The 25,979-nt window shown below is 47.4% G+C and overlaps 1 protein-coding gene across 1 annotated transcript in view; it reads right to left on the bottom strand.

Annotated features, from left to right (window-relative positions):
- The window catches only part of PITRM1 (pitrilysin metallopeptidase 1), a 189,158-nt gene that overhangs the window by 80,475 nt on the left and 82,704 nt on the right, over positions 1–25,979 (bottom strand). Inside the window, exons 5-7 of the mRNA XM_063922149.1 lie at positions 23,989–24,103; positions 23,792–23,888; positions 214–374 (exon numbers count right to left, since the gene is read on the bottom strand). Of these exons, the coding sequence (XP_063778219.1) occupies positions 214–374; positions 23,792–23,888; positions 23,989–24,103 (373 nt within the window). The remainder of the gene's footprint in view (positions 1–213; positions 375–23,791; positions 23,889–23,988; positions 24,104–25,979) is intronic.

The following is a 25,979-nucleotide window of genomic DNA, read 5'->3' as shown; positions in this document are numbered from 1 at the left end:
GTCATAGGGGGAGGAGCCAGTACACACCACCTGACCTGTAAAAGCTTTACTTTTGTGCCCTGTCTCCTGCGGAGCCGCTATTCCCCATGGTCCTTTCAGGAACCCCAGCATCCACTTAGGACGATAGAGAAATGACAGTTAGGAGCTGACTGGCTGGTCACCATGCTTAGTAAATCTACCCAACAGTGTGAAGTTAACGCTCCAGCACTATACCTGGCATTACTCGGGTGATAGTGAGTGGCGTGGAAGTGCCTCAGCTGCTCCCATGTGAGGTCTGGAATGTGTAATGGCTCGCCTCCAGACACAACAGCGTATGTGTGGTCAGGAAGAAGCTTGTTCTGCAGTTGCTCTGCAAAAACTCTCTCGTTATCCGTCTGTCGGGAAGCAAACAAAAGAGAAATCAAATTATAAAAAAAAAACGCTTAGACATTGTGTGGCAAAAAAAAATATAATAATTTGGGGGCCTCTAAAAAAACAAAACATAAAAACTCCCCACAAGTTCTCATGACAAACAGCTGACACCTGAAAATACAGTATCTAATGCGATCAGACATAACTTATTTGCTTAAAGAGGTAAGATTCCACAGACCAAACAAACAGGCGTTTTAGAACCACAACACTTTTTGACCGACTCTCTAGGGATTTAATGGAAGACTTCACTTCACCAACTATACATGACGGACAATGGCCCTCATTCCGAGTTGGTCGCTCGGTTTTTTTCATCGCATCGCAGTGAAAATCCGCTTAGTACGCATGCGCAATGTTCGCACTGCGACTGCGCCAAGTAACTTTACTATGAAGAAAGTATTTTTACTCACGGCTTTTTCTTCGCTCCGGCGATCGTAATGTGATTGACAGGAAATGGGTGTTACTGGGCGGAAACACGGCGTTTCAGGGGCGTGTGGCTGAAAACGCTACCGTTTCCGGAAAAAACGCAGGAGTGGCCGGAGAAACGGTGGGAGTGCCTGGGCGAACGCTGGGTGTGTTTGTGACGTCAACCAGGAACGACAAGCACTGAAATGATCGCACAGGCAGAGTAAGTCTGGAGCTACTCTGAAACTGCTAAGTAGTTAGTAATCGCAATATTGCGAATACATCCGTCGCAATTTTAAGAAGCTAAGATTCACTCCCAGTAGGCGTAGGCTTAGCGTGTGTAACTCTGCTAAATTCGCCTTGCGACCGATCAACTCGGAATGAGGGCCAATGTACAGCATGGACACAGAGTGCTGTTCTAATCAATGTACTTCGACTCACTGCTGGGGTCATGATTTACATCAGACAGCTTACTGCTTGGATTCACTATACCGCTTAAATCTATGCGCCACTACTAACAACTAACTGCCTGCTCATTTATCATATCTCAGTTTCCCCTGTACTTGCTCTTTTAGACCAGTTGTCAGCCCAATAGAGGAGTTTAAGTTACATTACATTAGTGTATTTTTATTGAGTAATTCATTGCAGGGGCGTGCAGTCAGGGGAGGCAGTGCCTCCCCTGTCATTAATGATTAAAATAATAGAAAGAAGATACTTATGGCACACATTGTGTCATAAGTATCTGCTTTATATTAATCTAATCATTATCCCTGTCTAAATGTGTTTGGGAGGCACTGATCGTGGTGCCTCCCATAGTGAATGGGGAAAGGTATGGGAGCGGGGGGCGGGTGCAGGCGGGGTCTAGCAATGGGCATTAAAAGCCCATTGAAAATACATGGGAAAGCGGCACCATTAGAAGTGCCGCTTTCATACATTCATGCCGCTGTCAGTGAGGCCACAGTGATTGGCCAGCGGATCAGTTACTGGATCCACTGTCAATCACTGCGTGGGCGCGGTGGAGGTGCGGTTGTCGGTGGCGGCAGAGGTGCGGGCAGCGGAAGTGAGGGCGGCGGTAAGCGTATTAGCGGCAGGAACGGATCCGAGATCCCTGCCTACCATTCTACAGAGTTTGGCAGCGGAGTGGTACCAATTTGAAAAATGGCGCCTCAGCGTCATTTTTCGAATTCAAGATGGCCGCCGTGAGCCAATCACGGCTCGTTGAGTCATCGCCCCTTATATAAGTCAGCGCGAGGCAGTGGCGTGTCAGTCCGACGGCGGAGGAGCAGAGAAGAGCTCCTGAAGATAGAAGACGCAGGAAGTCCTGGATGGGCGGCGGCTATGTAAACGAGCTTAACAGCCGCCGTCCACCAGGTGAAGACGCTGGAAACCCTGGGGAAGGCGGCGGCCATGTAAAAGCTTAAAGGCCGCCGCCCTCCCAGGTGAAGATGCCGGAAGCCATGGGGAAGGCGGCGGCCATGTAAAAGAGCTTAAAGGCCGCCGCCCTCCCAGGTGAAGACGCCGGAAGCCCTGGGGAAGGCGGCGGCCATGCAAAAGAGCTTAAAGGCCACCGCCCCCAGGTGAAGACGCCGGAAGCCCTGGGGAGGCGGTGGCCATGCAAAAGAGCTTAAAGGCCGCCGCCCCCCCCCCCCCCCCCAGATGAAGACCCTGACAAACTTTTTTTTTTTAAAGCTAGTGTGGTGTTTTTATTTGAATATTTTCTTTACAGGTGGACTACAGGTGCCAGCGGGCCCATTATGTCCAGGCATGCTGGCACTTGTGGTTCTTCAAGTGCCAGCATGCTGGGGCAGGCTTGCTGGGACCTGTTGGCCACCTGTAAAGAACAATATTAACAATGAACCCCGCAGCCACCGCCACCAGTGGTGCAGGGCATAGCACTGGGCTATCAGCCCAGTGCTGGTTATTGCTCAGGAGGGGGGGGGGGCATTTTTATTTTTTGGGGTCCCCACTTCTGAGGAATTCCAGCCCTGGGCTGACTAGTTTGGTGGGGCAGATTAATGTTATGGCAGGGGGACCCCATACAGAGCATCTCCCCTGCTATGGCATTAGCCTTCCTACCTCTATGACTGTTTGTTATCACCCAGTTTGTTATTGTTATTTCAAATTGTAAAGCGCAACGGAATTTGCTGCGCTATATAAGAAACTGTTAATAATAATACTTATCCCCCCTGGCTGGTTCTGGTTTTGGCAACGTACACTCGCCGCCGCCGCCCCCCCCCCATTGTATGGGAAGGGGGATATGTAGCTGCCAGTGCCTCCCCAGCCACTGACATCACCACAGGCCACTGCTTCATTGTGTCTATCATATTTACTTTGTCTGTTTTGTTTTATTTATTTAACGATTTAGGCTATTAATCTTGTACCTGCCACACCATGGACCACTTGTCAGATTGCTTTGACAGTTTAATATGGTGAATTTAGATTGATTCTACAGTTAAATGCAACATCTGGCCTGGTATGTACAGTAAAAATAGGATTTTGGTACTTACCAGGTAAATCCTTTTCTTTGAATCCATAGGGGGCACTGGAGTACTCTTGGGATATGGACGGGCTTCCGTAGGAACAGCACTGAATATTTAAATTTAGTAACACTCCACCCCTCCATATCCCCGAGCACATCTCAGTGTTTTTTACTGAGCCGAACAGGAATTGAGAGGTTGATAATGGAGTATTACATATAACATAACTGACACTAACGTTGTTAACACATAACGTTACTGACAACTAAACAGTTGACACCCTAACCAGCACTTGTAACTTGAACCAGTCGGTGAAAGTGTGTTACCATAAGATCCTCAGAACTAACCACAAGTAGGTAAAACTGCTCTGGGTGGGCGTCCAGTGCCCCCTATGGATTCAAAGAAAAGGATTTACCTGGTAAGTACCAAAATCCTATTTTCTTTTTCATCCACTAGGGGTCACTGGAGTACTCTTGGGACGTACCAAAGCTTCCCCCGTGGGCGGGAGAGCTGTTTGGCACTTGTAACACTAGGCGGCCAAAGCTAGATGCTGATGCCGCAAAAGTATCAAACTTGTAAAAGCGCACAAACGTGTGCACTGAAGACCATGTAGCCGCCCGGCAAAGCTGCGTCGCAGAAGCCCCACGACCAGCTGCCCATGAAGTTCCCACAGAACGTGTGGAATGAGCGGTTACTGACGTAGGCGGTTGTAACCTAGCATGAAGGTAAGCCTGACGTATGGTCAGTTTTATCCATCTGGATAAAGTTTGTTTAGATGCTGGCCAACCAATCTTGGCAGCATCATAAAGAACAAATAACGTATCCGTCTTACGAACTGAAGACGTTCGGGATACATAAACGCGTAATGCGCGAACCACATCCAGAGTTCCAGAATGTGCTGTCAACACAGGAACTACTATTGGTTGATTGATGTGAAAAGATGACACTACCTTTGGTAAGAAGGCGGGATTCGTCCGAAGTTCCGCTCTGTCATCATGAAACACCAAATACGGTGGCTTGCATGACAAGGCACCCAAATCCGAAACACGCCTTGCCGAAGCTAAGGCTAAGAGAAAAATTGTTTTCCAAGTGAGAAACTTTATATCCACTTGTTGTAAGGGTTCAAAATATGAAGACTGTAAGAACTCCAAAACCAGATTCAAGTCCCATGGCGCTGTAGGTGGAATGAATGGAGGCTGTACCCTGAGTACACCTTGGAGAAAAGTGCGTATAGACGGCAATAGAGCCAATCGTCTTTGAAAGTAAATTGACAAAGCAGATACCTGCACCTTTAGTGTAGATAAACGCAATCCTCCATCTAACCCTGTTTGTAGAAACAACAACAGGCGGCATACTTTGAAAGCTGATGTCGGAAACTGCCGAGCTTCACACCAACCTATATATGCACGCCATATTCTGTAATAATGAGCTGCCGTAACCGGCTTCCTAGCTCGTAACATGGTTGGTATAACTGAATCTGGAATGCCCTCTCTTCTTAAGAGGGCGGTCTCAACAGCCACCCCGTCAAACGCAGCCGCGCTAAATCGGGGTAAAGAAACGGACCCTGTTGTAACAGGTCTGGACGTATTGGGAGCGGCCACGGATCGTCTGCGAGTAATCCTCGAAGATCCGAGAACCAAGCTCTCCGAGGCCAATGAGGCGCCACTAGTATGACTGTGAGCGACTCTCTTTTGATCCGTTTTAGCACCAGAGGGAGCAGCGGAAACGGTGGAAACAGATACACAAGACTGTACGGCCACGCGACAGTGAGAGCATCCACCGCGACTGCCTTTGGATCTCTTGTTCTGGACACATACTGGGGCGTTTGATGATTGTGTCGAGATGCCATCAGGTCCACCTGAGGATAACCCCATCGCTGAACCAACATGTGAAACACTTCTGGATTTAATGACCATTCGCCTGGGTGAAAATCCCGACGACTGAGATAATCCGCTTCCCAGTTGTCCACTCCCGGAATGAACACGGCCGACAATATCACCTGGTGGCATTCCGCCCAATTGAGGATTCGAGCTACTTCCCGCATTGCCATGCGGCTTCTCGTTCCTCCTTGTTTGTTGATGTATGCGACCGCTGTCGCATTGTCCGACTGCACTTGGACAGGCTGAGAGCGAATCATGTGCACTGCTTGTCGTAGCGCATTGAAAATTGCGCGGAGTTCTAGAACATTTATAGACAGCAATTTCTCGTGATCCGCCCAGAGACCCTGGAGCTGACAATTTTGAATTACCGCTCCCCAACCTCTGAGACTGGCGTCCGTAGTTAGAATTATCCAATTGCAAACTCCGAACCGTCTTCCTGCGGTTAAATTGTGTTCCTTGAGCCACCATAGCAGAGATACTCTTGCTATTGGTGACAACCTCACCCTGTGGTGAATCTGCAGATGCGAGCCCGACCACTGGGCAAGCACGTTCAGCTGAAATGGACGAGAGTGAAATCTTCCGAACTGAAGCGCCTCGAACGCTGCCACCATTGTGCCTAACAGGCGAATGCACAAGTGTACCGACACTGTGCGTGGCTTGAGCACTAATTGTACTAGATGGCGTAGCATTTGTACTTTCTGTTGTGGTAGGTAAATCCTTTGATTGACCGTATCGAGAATCATACCTAGGAACTGAAGGCGTTGAGACGGAATTAGATGTGATTTCTTGAAATTTACAATCCAACCGTGGTGAACCAGTACATTGTATGTTAGCAGCGCATGTTGGGTAAGTATCTGTTGAGACGGAGCTTTGATGAGCAGATCGTCTAAATACGGAACTATTGTCACTCCCAGGGATCTGAGGTGAGCTATCATCACAGACATTACTTTGGTGAATACCCGAGGCGCTGATGACAGGCCAAACGGCAGAGCCTGAAACTGGTAATGGTTCTGGCGTATTGCAAACCGTAAGAATTTCTGATGAGGCTGCCAAATTGGAATGTGTAAGTACGCATCCTTGAGGTCTAAGGCAATCATAAACTCCTTGGTCTCTAACCCCGCAATCACCGAACGTAGAGACTCCATTTTGAATCTGTAGTAAGTTACGTACTGATTGAGGCCCTTTAAGTTCAATATTGGTCTGACTGAGCCATCCGGCTTCGGGACCACAAACAGGCTTGAATAATAACCCTGACCCTGTTGGTGTACAGGGACCGGAATCAACACTGCCGAATCCAGTAAGGACTGAATGGCAATTTGCAAAACTCTCCTCTTGTCGTCCAACAGAGGCAATCCTGTCTTGAAAAACCGCAGAGGCGGCAGACAGTCGAACTCTATTTTGTAACCTTTTAACACTAAATTGCGAATCCAGCCCTCCGCGGATGTGTGGAACCACGCCCCATGGAACGTCTGAAGGCGTGCTCCCACAATTGGAGAACCGAGATGGGCTGGTAACCCATCATGCCACTGGCTTGTCGGTAACCTTAGCGTCTTGGCGAGTTGTGTTGGTTTGATGGAAACCACGTCCTCGACCACGTCTAGCAGGCGTGGCTGATCCTCTGCCACGTCCTCGAAAGGGCTGAGGTCTAAAGGATTTGAACGAAGGTCCAGCGTACCTTCTTCTTGGCGCAGGTGGAGGCAATGGTAAGAAAACAGACTTACCTCCCGTAGCCTCCTTAATCCATGCGTCCAATTCTGGACCAAACAACTTCTTGCCATCGTAAGGCAATGCCTCTATACTTCGTTTGACCTCTGCCTCCGCTTGATAAGTACGCAGGTAGAGTGCTCTTCGTGCCGTAACTAGCGAAGATGAAATACGAGAAGTGAGCTGACAGACGTCAGTAGACGCTGTACAGAGATACTCTACAGCCTCAATCATTTGATTTACCAGAACTATCAGGTTTTCGTCCTGTAAAGCAGATTTGAGTTCTGTAAGCCATATTATGAGCGCCTTAGTTACCCAAATGCCAACCAATCCAGGTCTTAGCATCACACCTGCTGCTACATACATGGTTTTTAGCATAGTTTCTATCTTGCGATCTGAAGGATCTTTAAGCGTAGTAGCTGCTGGCACTGGTATGGTTAATTTCTTGGTAAGCTTTGACACTGAAGAATCAACTATTGGTGGATTCTCCCATGTACACGTTACCGAGTCTGGAAACGGATAACTAGACTTAAATCTGCGAGGTATAGAAAACCGTTTATCTGGATTCTGTCGTGTTTCTACTAACATCTGATTTAGAGAATCCGACACAGGAAAACTTACTGGCGTCTTCCGTCGTTTAGTAAATACGACCTGATCATTGGTGAGAGGCTGCTCAGCTTCAGGAAACCTTAGAGACTGCCGTACCGCTCTGATGAGATCATCAATGCCGGAACTGTTAACATCCTCGTTATCTGACTCCACTTCGCCTTCCTCACCCTCATCGTGTTCCGTGAGGTCTGGCATGGAATCGTCAGAATGCAACATAGCAGACACTGGAAAATCATAAGACATATGAAAATTATCCCGTTTGCCCAAAATGGATTTGGACCTTACGCAAGGCTGAGACGCCTCCGGTAGATCTGGCGGTCTCACCCTAGACTCAGATCTTAACGTTTCTCGCTCCAGACGAGCCGCGGTCATTTCTGTCTGAAATCTCTCCAGTACATTTACTAACATACCCCACGGAGGGTCCGGTGAGGAAATTGGTTGTAAAACCGGAGCAGAAATGGTATTCTGAACGGAATCCACAAAACATACTTTACATGTGGTAGATGCATACTTTGCAAATATGCTTTTTAGTTTTTGCTGGTGCCTTACTCATTATGGCGACAGACAATACAATACACAAAAAACAGACACCTGCACGACTCCGTAAAATAGCAATAAGGTGTCTCTGTATATATATCTGGCCCAGTGCAGTACACGTGGCCAGTACTATGAAATGTGATCCCAAATTCCCACTAACACCCCTGCGCCTCCGGTGGAGTAGAGATGTAGTACTGGAACGTTCTGAAATCACAGCAGGAAGACACAGGAAGCATGGTTAAAAATGGCTGCCCTGCTAACTTATACATATAATCCTAGTGCTGGTTACATTCACTGATTATACTGTAACAATCCCTGCAGCCTCTTATCTGCTGCTGCAGTATTTCTCTGCTTCATTATTATTTGTCCCCCCTGTAATGGCTGCCTGCTCTTTTAACTTAGTACAGCGGCAGCGCAGCGTGTGGGCCCCCAGCGGGTATCGTAGAGCGCTATGTGCCTCGTGTTTCCCAGCGGTGGGCTCCTGTATAATAGCGTCAGCTAATCAAGCTAGCGCTGCGGCGGCCGGCGGCCTGTGAGAGTCGATCAGAGGTGCCTGCACGGAGGTCTGTGGCCGAACGTGCGGGCGCCTGAGCGGGGAGAGCCGCGGTGCCTGCACGGAGGTCTGTGGCCGAACGTGCGGGCGCCTGAGAGGGGAGAGCCGCGGTGCCTGCACGGAGGTCTGTGGCCGAACGTGCGGCGCCTGAGAGGGGAGATCAGCGGCGTCACCAAGCACTATGTACCCCCACGTCGGGGCGGCAGCGGGAGCTGACCGCCCCGTTTCACATACCTTACTCCTGCAGACGTGCGGAGGCTCCGACGGGGCTTCTTAAACAAGCGCCGGCCAGCCTGTGCAGGAGGATGTGTGGGCTGTGAGGGAGCTCTTTCAGAGAGGCCCGACACGCCCGTGCTGCTATCAGCAGCTGCACTATCCCTGACCCTGCCTTTTGGAAGGGGGAAAGGGATGTGTCCAAATAGTAGAAAAAATAAAAATAAAAAGAAAAAATAAAAGTTTCTTCAAAAAACCGTGACTTCAGTTATTCAGGTGTTGCCACGTTCAGCACAGAAAAAACACTGAGATGTGCTCGGGGATATGGAGGGGTGGAGTGTTACTAAATTTAAATATTCAGTGCTGTTCCTACGGAAGCCCGTCCATATCCCAAGAGTACTCCAGTGACCCCTAGTGGATGAAAAAGAAATAGAAGATAGACAAACGTTCCACATGTAGAACATTGGCTTTCAAAAATACACAGAGGGACTAAAAAAGATAGAACAATGTTTTATACATGTAAAGGAGTACAAACACTACACAGAATCACAGTTTCACAGGCATTAAGACACCAATTCCACATGCAAAGTGGAGCTAAAAGCTAATGCTACTGTTTGCATGTTTTTTTATGACCTGTTTATGATATTTTAGGACATCTCAACAAGCAGCAGACTGAAAACTAAACAACATTATGCAACAGCAAGTCACTATATGTTACAGCATGCCTTCTATACAATGTATTTCAAATGTCCAGCAGTTTAAACAAATACTCCCACAGTTACAGCTTCACAAACTGATGTTCTACTTACACGTGTCCTGATACATCTAGCCTCAATATGCCGCACAGTGGGAGGTGCCTGGCATGATTGAGTCAACAGGTCCTATGTAACTCCACTAGCATCAGTTTTTTTTTAAATGAAAACTATGGACACACCAGAAGACTGTGCCGATTAATTTGATATTTAATACTTGTATATATGTGTGCGACTGAGTCTGTATATGAAGCACAACGGAACTTGGCATAGAGAAAAGCTTCAGCCGCTGCATTATAGCACTTTATATCAGATTCAGAGACTCCGTTGCACACAGATATGCAAGTTTCATATCAAATGAATCAGTCCAATCTCCTGGTGCGTCCTAGTCCTGTTGCGACGTAGACGCATTATTGGCCAAAAAAATAAAAAGACAAAAAAATGTGCTCAAAGCTAGCAGTGTCTCATGGGACATGGCATGCTATGAGGGGCTGTTTGTCGAGACTGCAGAAAAGATGTATGAGGACACATTTGTAGGTGTTATTTTAATTGCTCACTATCTACAGTACATCTCTCCATTTTCTATTTCATTTGCTGTCAATTAGTAGAATTCGCAATTAGCTGCAGAACAATTTCATTTATTAATTTAGGTTTCTTTATTGGTTCTAGTGTCATTAACACCTATATTTAGAGCTGTACAATTCCTAAGAATAAAAGACCGCAATTTATTCTATAAAGTAATGATCTAACACTTAAATGAAAAAAAAAAAATTGGATTTTTGGTTGCTTACTGTTAAATAATTCTCTTTTGACGCTGCTGGGGGACACTTAACGCTGTAACGTTAAAATAATTAGCTACTCCCCTGCAACCCCTAGAAGGCCAGCACAACTTTCAAAGAGCCCAGCAAGGAGAAGCAGTAAGCCAACACGGTTGGAACTACCAGCACAATAGGTACACGACTGTAAATACAAAAATATACGTTATGGTAAGAACTTACCGTTGATAACAGTATTTCTGCTAAGTCCACAGGATAACAATGGGATATGACGAAGCGACAGCGGATTTGCACCAGTCAGTCAAAGCTTTTCCGGCCTCCCAGCATACAACGGGCCCGTTCATATATCCCCGCCTCCTTGCTCAGGCAAATCAGTTGTATTCCAAAGCTCAAGGCAGGAGCATCATAGATAACCTTTCAGGCGATAAGAAACACACATGCACACCCTTCCGTACAAGAAGGAAGACGTTAGTGAGTAAAAGGATCTTCAAATCAGGTGCGTCAGGGTGGGATCCCTGTGGACTTAGGAGAAATACCGTTATCAATAGTAAGTTCTTACCATAACGTATATTTCTCAGACAGGGTCCACAGGTTATCCACAGGATAACAATGGGATTTGCCAAAGCAATTTAGTGGTGGGGAAGCTCCTGATTGGACAGGAGAATCCTCCGCCCAAATTCAGCTCCATGAGAGGCAAAAGGTATCCAAGGAATAATGTCTAATGAATGTGTTAATAGAAGACCATGTGGCTGCCTTACATAACTGTTCTACTGCCCATGATGGACCTACCTTACGAGTAGAGTGAGCAGTGACATTAGCCGGAACAGGGAGATCAGCCTGAGAATATGCTTCTGAAATAGTCATCCGAAGCATCTTGCCTGTGTCTACTTATCAGCAAGCCATCCTCTCTTGTGAAATCCATAGAGAATGAAGAGAGAATCTGTCTGATGGCACTGGTATGATCCAAGTAGATCCTTAATGCACGGACCACGTCCAGCGATGTGTCTCCCTCAGAAAGGCCCGGTACCTGGAAAGCCGGGACTACAATTTCTTAATTAAGGTGGAACATAGACACTACCTCCGGAAGATATCCAGATCTAGTTCTGAGAACTGCTTTATCTGGATAGAAAAATAAAAATAAAAATCAGAAATGGGGAATGACCTGATACTGCCCCTAAATCTGATACTTTTCTAGCTGGCGCCATAGCCAGTAGAAAGAGAACTTTAGCTGTCAACCATTTAAGATCCACTTTATTAAGTGGTTCAAATGGGGCAACCTGAAGGGCTTTCAGGACTAGACTTAAGTCCCAAGGCACTGTAGGAGGAACAAAAGGGAGGTTGAATGCGCAGCATTCCGTGGAATAAAGTACGCAAATCCTGTAAATTGGCAATTTTCTTTTGGAACCATACAGTCAATGCTGATACTTGCACTCTCAAGGAAGCCATCTTCAAACCTTTATCCATTTCCCTGGAAACTCTGAAAGACTTCGGGTCCATTTTCCATTCACTGCACCAATGAACATAGGTTTGCCATATTCGGTGATAAATGCGAACCGAGAAAGGTTTCCTTGCTCTAAGCATAGTTTGAATTACCTGTTGTGAGAATACTCTTCACTTCAGGATAGAGGTTTCAAGAGCCACGCCGTCAAAGACAGTCGATCAAGATGTGAAAACAAAGACCCTGCATCAGTAGATCTGGACGTTGAGGGGGCAGAAGTGGAACATCCAGCGACATCCTCTGCAGATCTGTGTACCAATGTCTTCTGGGCCAAGCCGGAGCTGTTAGTATCACGGCACCTTTTCCTTGCTTTATCTTTCTCACAACTCTGGGTAATAGGGTGATTGGAGGAACACATAAGCCAGATGAAAATCCCATCTCACAGACAGGGCATCCACAAAGATCGCTCTGGGATCCTTTGTTCTTGACCCGCATGCGAGCACTTTGTTGTTCAGAAGGGACGCCATGAGATCTATCTCTGGCAACCCCCACTTGTCTACTAGAGTCTGGAAGACCTCTGGGTGTAGAGCACATTCGCTTGCCTGAATGGCATGTCGACTGAGAAAGTCCGCTTCCCAGTTTAGGACTCCCGGAACGAACACTGCGGACAAGGCTGGATGATGAAGTTCTGCCCACTTTAGTATGTGACTTACCTCCTTCATCGCTTTTCGGCTGAGAGTCAGTCCTCGATGGTTGAGGTACGCTACTATCGTCGCATTGTCCGAGCGGATCTGGACTGGTTTTCCTCGAAGAGTGTCCTTTGCCTGAATCAGTGCCATGTATATGGCCCGAAGTTCCAATACAGTATATTTATTGGCAGGCAACTTTCTTCCTTGGTCCATTGCCCCTGAAAACACAAACTTCCTGACACTGCTCCCCATCCCTGGAGACTGGCGTCTGTCGTCAGAATTCCACAACCTGAAATCCAAAAGGGTCTCCCCTTGACCAGATGGGATGTCTTGTAGCCACCAGGCTAATGACTTTCTTACTTTTATCGCAAGAAACAAAGGGTCAGATGTATTAACCTGGAGATGGCATAAGGAAGTGATAAACCAGTGATATGTGCAAGGTGATAAACGAACCTGCCAATCAGCTCCAATATGTAAATTAACAGTTAGGAGCTGATTGGCTGGTGCATTTATCACCTTGCACATATCACTGGTTTATCACTTCCTTATGCCTTCTCCAGGTTAATACATCTGCCCCATAGTCTGTGTTTTTATCGTCTGATGCAACCCATTCCATTTGGCAAGAATCAGATTCTGCAGAGGCCTCGAGTGGAATTGTGCATACTCCACCATGTCAAATGTTGACACGATCAAACCACGCGCATTGCTGGGTGAATGGATACCTTTTGACTGTGTAACAAGTCCTGAATCCTTGACTGAACCTTGGACATCTTGTTCAGAGGTAAATTACTCTGAAGACTTGAATCCAGTACAGCTCTTAAGTGAGTCATCTGTTGTGACGGAACCAGAGACGATTTTGCCCAATTTATAAGCCCCCCGTGGTTCTGTAGACACGTTATTGTCTGTTGCAGATGACATAAGAGCAATTCCTGCGTCTGTGCCAGGATTAAAAGATCGTCGAGGTATGGAAATATTCTTATCCCCAGCTGGCGGAGATAAACTGCCATTACCACCATAATCTTGGTAAATACTCTGGGAGCTGTGGCTAACACAAACGGTAGGGCCTGGAACTGAAAAATGCTGTTGGAGGATAGCGAACCTGAGATAGCACTGATGGGACAGTGCTATAGGAACATGTAGGTAAGCATCCTGTATATCCAGGGATACCATATAATCTCCTGGCTCCATGGCCAAAATGATGGAACGTAACGTTTCCATGTGAAACCGAGGTACCCAAGTGTATTTGTTCAGTACTTTTAGATTGAGAATGGACCGAAATGACCCATCTGGCTTCTGAACTAAAAACAGGTTGGAGTAAAAACCCTGTCCTCATTGTGCAGGAGGAACTGGAATGACTACTCCTGACTGAAGCAATTTCTGAACTGCCTCTAACAAAGCCCTTACCTTCGTCTCTACCCGAGACGGGATGGTACAAAAAAAAACCTTCGAGGAGGGTGCTTCTGGAAAGCAAAAGCATAACCTAGAGATATCGCTTCCTGCACCCAGGCATCTGTCGTAGACTGCTGCCAGATCTGTGCAAACTGAAGAAGTCAGCCGCCTACCCTGGAGTCCCCCAGGTGTAGACCTGCACCATCAGGCTGTTGGCTTATTTTCTGTTTTCCCAACCGGTCCTCTGGAAGCCCATTGCTTTTTAGACTTACCAGACTTGTTGTGTTGGGGCTGCTTGCCATCACTTTTTTCTTTAGCTTTTCCTTGAGACCGAAAGGGCCGAAAAGCCAAACTTTACGTTTGAAATTGTATGTGGAAGGAAACTTGACCATCTTGGAGTCTGCTTCTGACTCCAGAATACCTGTCAATTCTTTACCAAAAAGAATATCTCCCGCAAAGGCCAAAGATTCCAAAACCTTCTTAGATTCTGAATCAGCTTTCCACGTACGTAGCAAAACTGCTCTGCGAGCAGCTATTGTTGAAGCTGATGCTCTGGAGGCAATAGTACCCATATCCAATGCTGCTTCTTCCAAGAACATTGCAGCCTGTTTTATATGTGCTATATGGGATTTTTGCTCTCTATAAGCTATAGAAAAATCCCAGTCCAATGCATCAGCCCACACAGCCACTGCCTTTACCATCCAAGCTGTAGCCATGGCTGGCCTTATGACTGCCCCAGACAGGGAAAAAATGTTTTTTAGAAAACCATCCACTCTCCTATCCGTGACATTAAACGATGTTGAAAGCAAAGGTAATGTAGATTTTCGCACTAAACGAATTACATGCGTATCTACTTTAGGAGCCACCTCCCTTTTTAAACAATCCCCAGCTGGAAGAGGATAATTGGAATTCAATTTCTTAGGAATTCTAAACTTCTTATTGGGCGTAGCCCAAGCCTCTTCCATAATTTCCCTCAGCTGATCTGACCCTGGAAACTCTGTCTTAACTGTTTTGGGACATTTCAACACAGGTGCCTTGGTTTTTAACACAGGCTCTGCTGAATCCTCTAAGGATAGATTGGCTTTCATTGCTTTAATTAACTCAGCTATATCCACTGAGCTGAGACCTCCTTCCTCCTCTTCGTATGCCAAAGTAGAATTAATTGAGCTTTCATCTTCCGATGAATCCTCATCTGAATCATGTGTAGGTTGAGAGGGTGAAGATTTACTTACCACCGGCTTATCAGCTTGTTTCTTTTGAGAAGCTGCTGCTGGAAGGGATACACCATAGGTGGGGATCTGCATGTAAGTGTTAATAGTGTAACCTATCCCAGGTACCGGAGTTGGAAAATTATCCACTCAGCTATACTGGATAAAGACTCTGCAAACATAGCCCAAGGAGGATCCATCTGCACCTGAATCTGCCTTGTATTTTTCATTAACCACTAGTGAAAGCTTGCACACAAACCATCCTGATACAGATCCTGAGAGGATAACACATCTTTGCAAGACAAACATGGTGTTGCTTCCTCACCTTTGCCGCTCTTAGACATGATAAATAATCAACACTTCCACAGTGTACTACACAATTTGTGACTGTAATCACTTTAAACTTCTTAAAGTGACATACAATCCGACCCTACCTATGCACCAGCATTGAGGATCGGAATAAAACAAACTGACAAATATAGTAAAGTCAGCAATCACGCTAGCAGCCAGTCACATGTTACACATTAGTATAATAAGCAATATCAGCACATCATCAACTACATTTTAAGTATGTAGAACATATTACTGCATCATTTTTAAATAGATCTAACGTATTCAGACGCAATGCGAATGAAACAGTAATTGTATACACTCATATGCAATAAGCACTTATCTAACTATTCGTACTGAAAAGGTAGATAGAGACTTAGTGCTGTATAACCCGTACTCAGTAGAGTGGGATACAGGTAGACTCATCTCGCTTCCAGGACCGATCAATACGTTAGCGAACGCTGAGAGGATCCAGATGCTACTAGTGTACACTGCCGCTCCATGAACCTATAGTGAACACAGACGCTCAGTGAACACGGACGCACCAGTCACACAGCCACCTATGCTGCGACTGGGTCTGTACAGCGTCTGAGACGGAAGTGGGAAACAGTTCATGGCGGGAGACTCAGAGGAAACTGGTCATGAACCGGGGGGAGCTGCGACCAGGAGAGTGTCTGACTCCCCACTACCGACATCAACCCTAGGGATCGTGGCCTCATACTATTCCTGGAGCCTCTGATCCCTAAGGCCTAGTGCTGGCGCACCCGGGGGGGCAGCTGCGTCAGCGACTGTTTGGTAGTCTCCTCCCAAAACAGTGCGGTTGTGTCCGTATTCCCCTTCTAAGCGGAACCAATGCCTTACCTTCTCCCCGTGCCCCGGCCACAGCGTGGTAACGTCTGCTGGACCTGCTAGTATATCCAACATAGATGCCCGCTGAAACAGCACTGTACTCGTGGGTAAGCGTTGTCGCGACCTGGCGGAAAGTTGTTGGAGCGACAGTTTCTAAGGTACGTATAAGACGCTGTTTAGAAAGATCACTCAGAAAAAATAAGAATTTACTTACCGATAATTCTATTTCTCGTAGTCCGTAGTGGATGCTGGGGACTCCGTAAGGACCATGGGGATAGCAGCTCCGCAGGAGACTGGGCACATCCAAAGAAAGCTTTAGGACTATCTGGTGTGCACTGGCTCCTCCCCACACGACCCCCCTCCAAGCCTCAGCCAGGATACTGTGCCCGGACGAGCGTACACAATAAGGAAGGATCTTGAATCCCGGGTAAGACTCATACCAGCCACACCAATCACACCGTACAACTTGTGATCTGAACCCAGTTAACAGCATGATAACAGAGGAGCCTCTAGAAAAGATGGCTCACTACAGCAATAACCCGATTTTTTGGTAACAATAACTATGTACCAGTATTGCAGACAATCCGCACTTGGGATGGGCGCCCAGCATCCACTACGGACTACGAGAAATAGAATTATCGGTAAGTAAATTCTTATTTTCTCTAACGTCCTAAGTGGATGCTGGGGACTCCGTAAGGACCATGGGGATTATACCAAAGCTCCCAAACGGGCGGGAGAGTGCGGATGACTCTGCAGCACCAAATGAGAGAACTCCAGGTCCTCCTCAGCCAGGGTATCAATTTTGTAGAATTTTACAAACGTATTTGCTCCTGACCAAGTAGCTGCTCTGCAAAGTTGTAAAGCCGAGACCCCTCGGGCAGCCGCCCAAGATGAGCCCACCTTCCTTGTGGAGTGGGCATTTACAGATTTTTGGCTGTGGCAGGCCTGCCACAGAATGTGCAAGCTGAATTGTACTACAAATCCAACGAGCAATAGTCTGCTTAGAAGCAGGAGCACCCAGCTTGTTGGGTGCATACAGGATAAACAGCGAGTCAGTTTTCCTGACTCCAGCCGTCCTGGAAACATATATTTTCAGGGCCCTGACAACGTCTAGCAACTTGGAGTCCTCCACGTCCCTAGTAGCCGCAGGCACCACAATAGGTTGGTTCAGGTGAAACGCTGAAACCACCTTAGGGAGAAACTGAGGACGAGTCCTCAATTCCGCCCTGTCCGAATGGAAAATCAGATAAGGGCTTTTACAGGATAAAGCCGCCAATTCTGACACGCGCCTGGCCCAGGCCAGGGCCAACAGCATGACCACTTTCCATGTGAGATATTTTAACTCCACAGATTTAAGTGGTTCAAACCAATGTGACTTTTGGAACCCAAAAACTACATTGAGATCCCAAAGTGCCACTGGAGGCACAAAAGGAGGCTGTATATGCAGTACCCCTTTTACAAACGTCTGAACTTCAGGGACTGAAGCTAGTTCTTTTTGGAAGAAAATTGACAGGGCCGAAATTTGAACCTTAATGGACCCCAATTTCAGGCCCATAGACACTCCTGTTTGCAGGAAATGTAGGAATCGACCCAGTTGAATTTCCTCCGTCGGGCCTTACTGGCCTCGCACCACGCAACATTTTCGCCAAATGCGGTGATAATGTTTTGCGGTTACATCCTTCCTGGCTTTGATCAGGATAGGGATGACTTCATCCGGAATGCCTTTTTTCCTTCAGGATCCGGCGTTCAACCGCCATGCCGTCAAACGCAGCCGCGGTAAGTCTTGGAACAGACAGGGTCCTTGCTGGAGCAGGTCCCTTCTTAGAGGTAGAGGCCACGGATCCTCCGTGAGCATCTCTTGAAGTTCCGGTTACCAAGTCCTTCTTGGCCAATCCGGAGCCACGAATATAGTGCTTACTCCTCTCCATCTTATCAATCTCAGTACCTTGGGTATGAGAGGCAGAGGAGGGAACACATACACTGACTGGTACACCCACGGTGTTACCAGAGCGTCTACAGCTATTGCCTGAGGGTCCCTTGACCTGGCGCAATACCTGTCGAGTTTTTCCCAACGGTTTATAATCATGTGGAAGACTTCTGGGTGAAGTCCCCACTCTCCCGGGTGGAGGTCGTGCTGAGGAAGTCTGCTTCCCAGTTGTCCACTCCCGGAATGAATACTGCTGACAGTGCTATCACATGATTTTCCGCCCAGCGAAGAACCCTTGCAGCTTCTGCCATTGCCCTCCTGCTTCTTGTGCCACCCTGTCTGTTTACGTGGGTGACTGCCGTGATGTTGTCCGACTGGATCAACACCGGCTGACCTTGAAGCAGAGGTCTTGCTAAGCTTAGAGCATTGTAAATGGCCCTTAGCTTCAGGATATTTATGTGAAGTGATGTCTCCAGGCTTGACCATAAGCCCTGGATATTCCTTCCCTGTGTGACTGCTCCCCAGCCTCGCAGGCTGGCATCCGTGGTCACCAGGACCCAGTCCTGAAAGCCGAATCTGCGGCCCTCTAGAAGATGAGCACTCTGCAACCACCACAGGAGGGACACCCTTGTCCTTGGTGACAGGGTTATCCGCTGATGCATCTGAAGATGCGACCCGGACCATTTGTCCAGCAGGTCCCACTGGAAAGTTCTTGCGTGGAATCTGCCGAATGGGATTGCTTCGTAGGAAGCCACCATTTTACCCAGAACCCTTGTGCATTGATGCACTGAGACTTGGCTCGGTTTTAGGAGGTTCCTGACTAGCTCGGATAACTCCCTGGCTTTCTCCTCCAGGAGAAAGACCTTTTTCTGGACTGTGTCCAGGATCATCCCTAGGAACAGAAGACAAGTCGTCGGAACCAGCTGCGATTTTGGAATATTGAGAATCCAATCGTGCTACCGCAACACTACCTGAGATAGTGCTACACCGACCTCCAACTGTTCCCTGGATCTTACCCTTATCAGGGAATCGTCCAAGTAAGGGATAACTAAAATTCCCTTCCTTCGAAGGAATATCATCATTTCGGCCATTACCTTGGTAAAGACCCGGTGTGCCGTGGACCATCCATACGGCAGCGTCTGAACTGATAGTGACAGTTCTGTACCATAAACCTGAGGTACCCTTGATGAGAAGGGTAAATTTTGACATGAAGGTAAGCATCCTTGATGTCCCGAGACATCATGTAGTCCCCTTCTTCCAGGTTCGCAATCACTGCTCTGAGTGACTCAATCTTGAATTTGAACCTCTGTATGTAAGTGTTCAAAAATGTTAGATTTAGAATCGGTCTCACCGAGCCGTCCGGCTTCGGTACCACAACAGTGTGGAATAATACCCCGTTCCCTGTTGCAGGAGGGGTACCTTGATTATCACCTGCTGGGAATACAGCTTGTGAATGGCTTCCAAAACTGTCTCCCTGTCAGAAGGAGACATCGGTAAAGCCGACTTTAGGAAACGGCGAGGGGGAGACGTCTCGAATTCTAATTTGTACCCCTGAGATATCACCTGAAGGATCCAGGGGTCTACTTGCGAGTGAGCCCACTGTGCGCTGAAATTCATTGAGAAGGGACCCCCACCGTGCCTGATTCTGCTTGTAAAGCCCCAGCGTCATACTGAGGGCTTGGCAGAGGCGGGAGAGGGTTTCTGTTCCTGGGAACTGGCTGATTTCTGCAGCCTTTTTCCTCTCCCACTGTCACGGGGCAGAAATGAGGAACCTTTTGCCCGCTTGTCCACGAAAAGACTGCGCCTGATAATACGGCGTCTTCTCATGTTGAGAGGCGACCTGGGGTACAAACGTGGATTTCCCAGCTGTTGCCGTGGCCACCAGGTCTGAAAGACCGACCACAAATAACTCCTCCCTTTAATAAGGCAATACTTCCAAATGCCGTTTGGAATACGCATCACCTGACCACTGACGTGTCCATAACCTTCTACTGGTAGAAATGGACAACGCACTTAGACTTGATGCCAGTCGGCAAATATTCCGCTGTGCATCACGCATATATAGAAATGCATCTTTTAAATGCTCTATAGGCAAAAATATACTGTCCCTATCTAGGGTATCAATATTTTTAGTCAGGGAATCCGACCACGCCAACCCAGCACTGCACATCCAGGCTGAGGCGATTGCTGGTCGCAGTATAACACCAGTATGTGTGTAAATACATTTTAGGATACCCTCCTGCTTTCTATCAGCAGGATCCTTAAGGGCGGCCATCTCAGGAGAGGGTAGAGCCCTTACAAGCATGTGAGCGCTTTATCCACCCTAGGGGGTGTTTCCCAACGCACCCTAACCTCTGGCGGGAAAGGATATAATGCCAATAACATTTTAGAAATGATCAGTTGTTATCGGGGGAAAACCACGCATCATCACACACCTCATTTAATTTCTCAGATTCAGGAAAACTACAGGTAGTTTTTCCTCACCGAACATAATACCCCTTTTTGGTGGTTTTTCATTGCCTCAATCATGTAACGTGTGGCCCTACTGGAAGTCACATTTGTCTCTTCACCGTCAACACTGGAGTCAGTATCCGTGTCGGCGTCTATATCTGCCATCTGAGGTAACGGGCGCTTTAGAGCCCCTGACGGCCTATGAGACGTCTGGACAGGCACAAGCTGAGTAGCCGGCTGTCTCATGTCAACCACTGTCTTTTATACAGAGCTGACACTGTCACGTAATTCCTTCCAACAGTTCATCCACTCAGGTGTCGACCCCCTAGGGGGTGACATCACTATTACAGGCAATCTGCTCCGTCTCCACATCATTTTTCTCCTCATACATGTCGACACAAACGTACCGACATATAGCACACACACAGGGAATGCTCTGATAGAGGACAGGATCCCACTAGCCCTTTGGGGAGACAGAGGGAGAGTTTGCCAGCACACACCAGAGCGCTATATATATACACAGGGATAACCTTATATAAGTGTTTTTCCCCATATAGCTGCTGTATCTTTAATACTGCGCGTAATTAGTGCCCCCCCTCTCTTTTTTAACCCTTTCTGTAGTGTAATGACTGCAGGGGAGAGACAGGGAGCTTCCCTCCAACGGAGCTGTGAGGGAAAATGGCGCCAGTGTGCTGAGGAGATAGGCTCCGCCCCCTTATCGGCGGCCTTATCTCCCGTTTTTCTATGTATTCTGGCAGGGGTTAAATGCATCCATATAGCCCAGGAGCTATATGTGATGCATTTTTTGCCATCCAAGGTGTTTTTTATTGCGTCTCAGGGCGCCCCCCCCAGCGCCCTGCACCCTCAGTGACCGGAGTGTGAAGTGTGCTGAGAGCAATGGCGCACAGCTGCAGTGCTGTGCGCTACCTTGTTGAAGACAGGACGTCTTCTGCCGCCGAATTTCCGGACCTCTTCTGCCTTCTGGCTCTGTAAGGGGGCCGGCGGCGCGGCTCTGGGACCCATCCAGGCTGGGCCTGTGATCGTCCCTCTGGAGCTAATGTCCAGTAGCCTAAGAAGCCCAATCCACTCTGCACGCAGGTGAGTTCGCTTCTTCTCCCCTTAGTCCCTCGATGCAGTGAGCCTGTTGCCAGCAGGTCTCACTGAAAATAAAAAACCTAAACTAAAACTTTCACTAAGAAGCTCAGGAGAGCCCCTAGTGTGCACCCTTCTCGTTCGGGCACAAAGATCTAACTGGGGCTTGGAGGGGGGTCGTGGGGGGAGGAGCCAGTGCACACCAGATAGTCCTAAAGCTTTCTTTGGATGTGCCCAGTCTCCTGCGGAGCCGCTATCCCCATGGTCCTTACGGAGTCCCCAGCATCCACTTAGGACGTTAGAGAAATAGTAAGACTATAAAAATAAGAAAACTTTAGGGCTGCTAAAAACCAGCAGCCCTCTGACCATGGTCCGGCTCCTGCTGCACCGAACAAAAAAGTGATTTGCTTGAGCAAGGAGGTCAAAGTTTTTCCAGCCTCCCGTTGCATGCTGGGAGGCTGGAAAAGCTTTGACCGATTGGTGCATATCCGCTGTCGCTTCATCATATCCCCATTGTTATCCTATGGATAACCTGTGGACCCTGCCGGAGAAACCACAGACTGCGTATGACGAAAGGAATGGCAGTGTCCTTCTAGCATGACACAGAGAAAAAGGATTCAACGGTAGGCAACCAAAAATCCCCTTTTCTCTTTCATCGCTGCTGGGGGATACTGGACCATGGGACATTCAAGTCACCCCCAGGGGAACGACCGCTCAGCTGCCTAACCGGAGAACTGCACTCCCAAAGTGGGCAGCGTCGGTGGCAAAAACCTGGAAACTGTAAAAACGATCAAAAATGTGGAGGAGAGGACCAAGTCACAGACCGGCAGACTTACTCAATGGAAGCCCCCCTAATGCCTCCGACGGTGCACTCAGATCCTAGGACTAACGAACCAGTGAAGTTCTCAACACCCTGCCATGAGGAAGAGTCTACGACCTCACCCTCAAGGAGACACGTCCCCACCACAATGTCACCCTCTTCCTCGTCTGAATCCGACACTTCTACCGAAAGCACAGGGTTGCAGAGGAGAGGAGATGAAGTTGCCAATGCAACGGCGTGTCCTCGCAGCAGGGAGGAGCCAGCACTGATAATCTCCAGGCCCCTGCTCAAGAATCTTCACTCTGCGAAGCCCAGGGTACAGTACCTCCTCTTCAGTGAGGAACACCCTGCGACTACCCCAACAGCGGGTCGCCTGGCAGATGCGCACTTTGGTCAGGTAGCTGCTGCAGGGACCAGGCAAGATGGTGGTGCCATCCATGACTTCAGCAACGCCCACCACCCTCTAAAAGGGCGAGGGCACACTCAGTCTCCGTCAGTCTATTGAAGAGACGTGAGTGCACAGAGGGTAGTGGATGCGCTAGTCATCTCCACCCAGCCACAGCTGCCCTGCAGCAAGCCAATTTCAGTTCCCGGAAGCAACCTGCAGCACTCAAGCTATGAACTGGCAGAGGCAGCGCCCAAACCCTAAATAAAATTAAACTGTTACAAACAAAATGTAAAGAAAAAAAAATGTTTTTATGAAAAACGTGACTCACTCTTATGGGCAGTTAACAATCACTGGCCTTCTGGGAGTTGCAGGGGGAGAAGCAAATGTTTTTAAAGTTACGGTGTAAAGTGCCTGCACCTGCTCACCCAGCGGCATCCCCATGTTGCACTATCCCACAGCAATGAAAGAGAAATAACAGACAGCTTAACTTCAATTTATAGATGATAAACTAGAACGGTATAGGTCCAGTTGTTCAGATAGTGGCACCTGTCTGGCCTGTGAAAACTAATTCACATCAGTTAATATTACATCATTATTAGGAGTAGGTTTACTAAGGATTCTTAAAATGAAAAGTGGTGGTAGTGTTGCCTACAGCAACCAGATTTTGTCTATCATTTTCTAGGATGCATGACATGACATGACATGACATGACAGACAGAATCTGACTGATAGCTATGGACAACGTTACCAGCTTTTGTTTTAAAGGGTTTAGTAAATCCACCTTCTAGTCTCATCTATTTTACATGTTTGGGACTCTGTAATGATTCTGCTAGAACAGTACATTCAGATTTCACTGATCAATCAGTACAAAGATAAAAAACAAAAACACAACTTACAAATGCCCCCTTCATTTCATTAAATACAATTCCTTTGAATATTAACGGTGATGCAGAATCAGTTGGGTTTTCATGTTCTAATCTCCATCCTTCTTGCCTAAAAAATGAAAAGGGAAATTAACCCCACATTGCTCATAGTTATAGACTGATAACAGGTTTATCACCAAAGATTAGATTTATGTGAAAGTGAATGTTACCAAAAATCCAGTTCTCTCAGGCATGGGTAAAACACAGCATCTAAGTACACAGACAAGAGATTCTGGAAGTCCTTGGCATTCTGAGTTGAAAATGGGTACATGGTATAATCACTCGCTGCAAAAACAAAAAGAAAACCACGCTGACTGAGACTTGGCAAGCTTCATGTCAGAGGCAGAGTCTTACATAAGCTTTATACAAGTTGCTAAAACTGGAATCTTGTTCATGGTAAGACCAGCTGCAGTATTAGGGCTATGTAAAGAAAAAAAATTTTTTAAACTTCTCCAGTAGGTACTACTTATTGATTTATTCTTACAACCATCAAGCAAAACTAAAAATAAACCAGTGACCAGGTAACACACAAACTGAATCCTTGTAGTGACCACATTTATGCAACACAATAACTCAAATAAGCCCATTTTAATCATCCTTGGCTGGTGACAGATTCAGGAATAAGCCTCCTTTATAATACCACTTTCAGACAGAAAAGTCTGAAAGTCCCAGCAATTACCCGGAATTTCAATGCCGGGTCGTTTTGCTGGGACCTGCCTGACCCCCCTGACCTGCCTGACCCCTCCCCCCCCCCCCCCCCCTTTCACACAGACCAGCAAATTACCGGGTCGAGAATTTCGACCCAGTAATTTGCTGATCAACACGGGTATTTTGTCTGTGTGAAAGGGTCAACCCGTGTAGTAATTCCCATGTCTCCAACCCTGGTAAAATCCAGGGTCGAAGTTACGGGAATTGCAACCGGGGTCGACCCCATCACACAGAAAAATGACCTGTGTGTTTCATGAAATTACAGTGTGAAACTGCTTCAGCCGGTAATTTCAGTTTCTGTCTGAAAATAAGAATTTACTCACCGGTAATTCTATTTCTCGTAGTCCGTAGTGGATGCTGGGAACTCCGTAAGGACCATGGGGAATAGACGGGCTCCGCAGGAGACTGGGCACTCTAAAGAAAAGATTAGGTACTATCTGGTGTGCACTGGCTCCTCCCTCTATGCCTCTCCTCCAGACCTCAGTTAGGGAAACTGTGCCCGGACGAGCTGACATTACAAGGAAAGGAAATTTGAATCCAGGGTAAGACTCATACCAGCCACACCAATCACACCGTACAACTTGTGATAACCTTACCCAGTTAACAGTATGAACAACTGAGCCTCACTCAACGGATGGCTCATAACAATAACCCTTATTTAAGCAATAACTATATACACGTATTGCAGAAAGTCCGCACTTGGGACGGGCGCCCAGCATCCACAACGGACTACGAGAAATAGAATTACCGGTGAGTAAATTCTTATTTTCTCTGACGTCCTAGTGGATGCTGGGAACTCCGTAAGGACCATGGGGATTATACCAAAGCTCCCAAACGGGCGGGAGAGTGCGGATGACTCTGCAGCACCGAATGAGCAAACACAAGGTCCTCCTCAGCCAGGGTATCAAACTTGTAGAACTTTGCAAATGTGTTTGAACCCGACCAAGTAGCCGCTCGGCAAAGCTGTAAAGCCGAGACCCCTCGGGCAGCCGCCCAAGAAGAGCCCACCTTCCTTGTGGAATGGGCTTTTACTGATTTTGGATGCGGCAATCCAGCCGCAGAATGAGCTAGCTGAATCGTGCTACAGATCCAGCGCGAAAGAGTTTGCTTTGAAGCAGGAGCACCCAGCTTGTTGGGTGCATGCAGGATAAACAGCGAGTCAGTCTTCCTGACTCCAGCCGTTCTGGAAACATATTTTCAAAGCCCTGACTACGTCCAGTAACTTGGAGTCCTCCAAGTCCAGAGTAGCCGCAGGCACCACAATAGGTTGGTTCAAATGAAACGATGATACCACCTTTGGGAGAAATTGGGGACGACTCCTCAATTCTGCCCTGTCCATATGGAAGATCAGATATGGGCTTTTACATGACAAAGCCGCCAATTCCGACACACGCCTAGCCGATGCCAAGGCCAACAGCATGACCACTTTCCACGTGAGATACTTTAGTTCCAT

Source organism: Pseudophryne corroboree, chromosome 5, assembly GCF_028390025.1.
Source record: "Pseudophryne corroboree isolate aPseCor3 chromosome 5, aPseCor3.hap2, whole genome shotgun sequence".
Taxonomy (NCBI): domain Eukaryota; kingdom Metazoa; phylum Chordata; class Amphibia; order Anura; family Myobatrachidae; genus Pseudophryne; species Pseudophryne corroboree.
The sequence above is the reverse complement of the archived record's forward strand: the minus strand, read 5'-3'. Positions and strand labels throughout refer to the sequence as shown.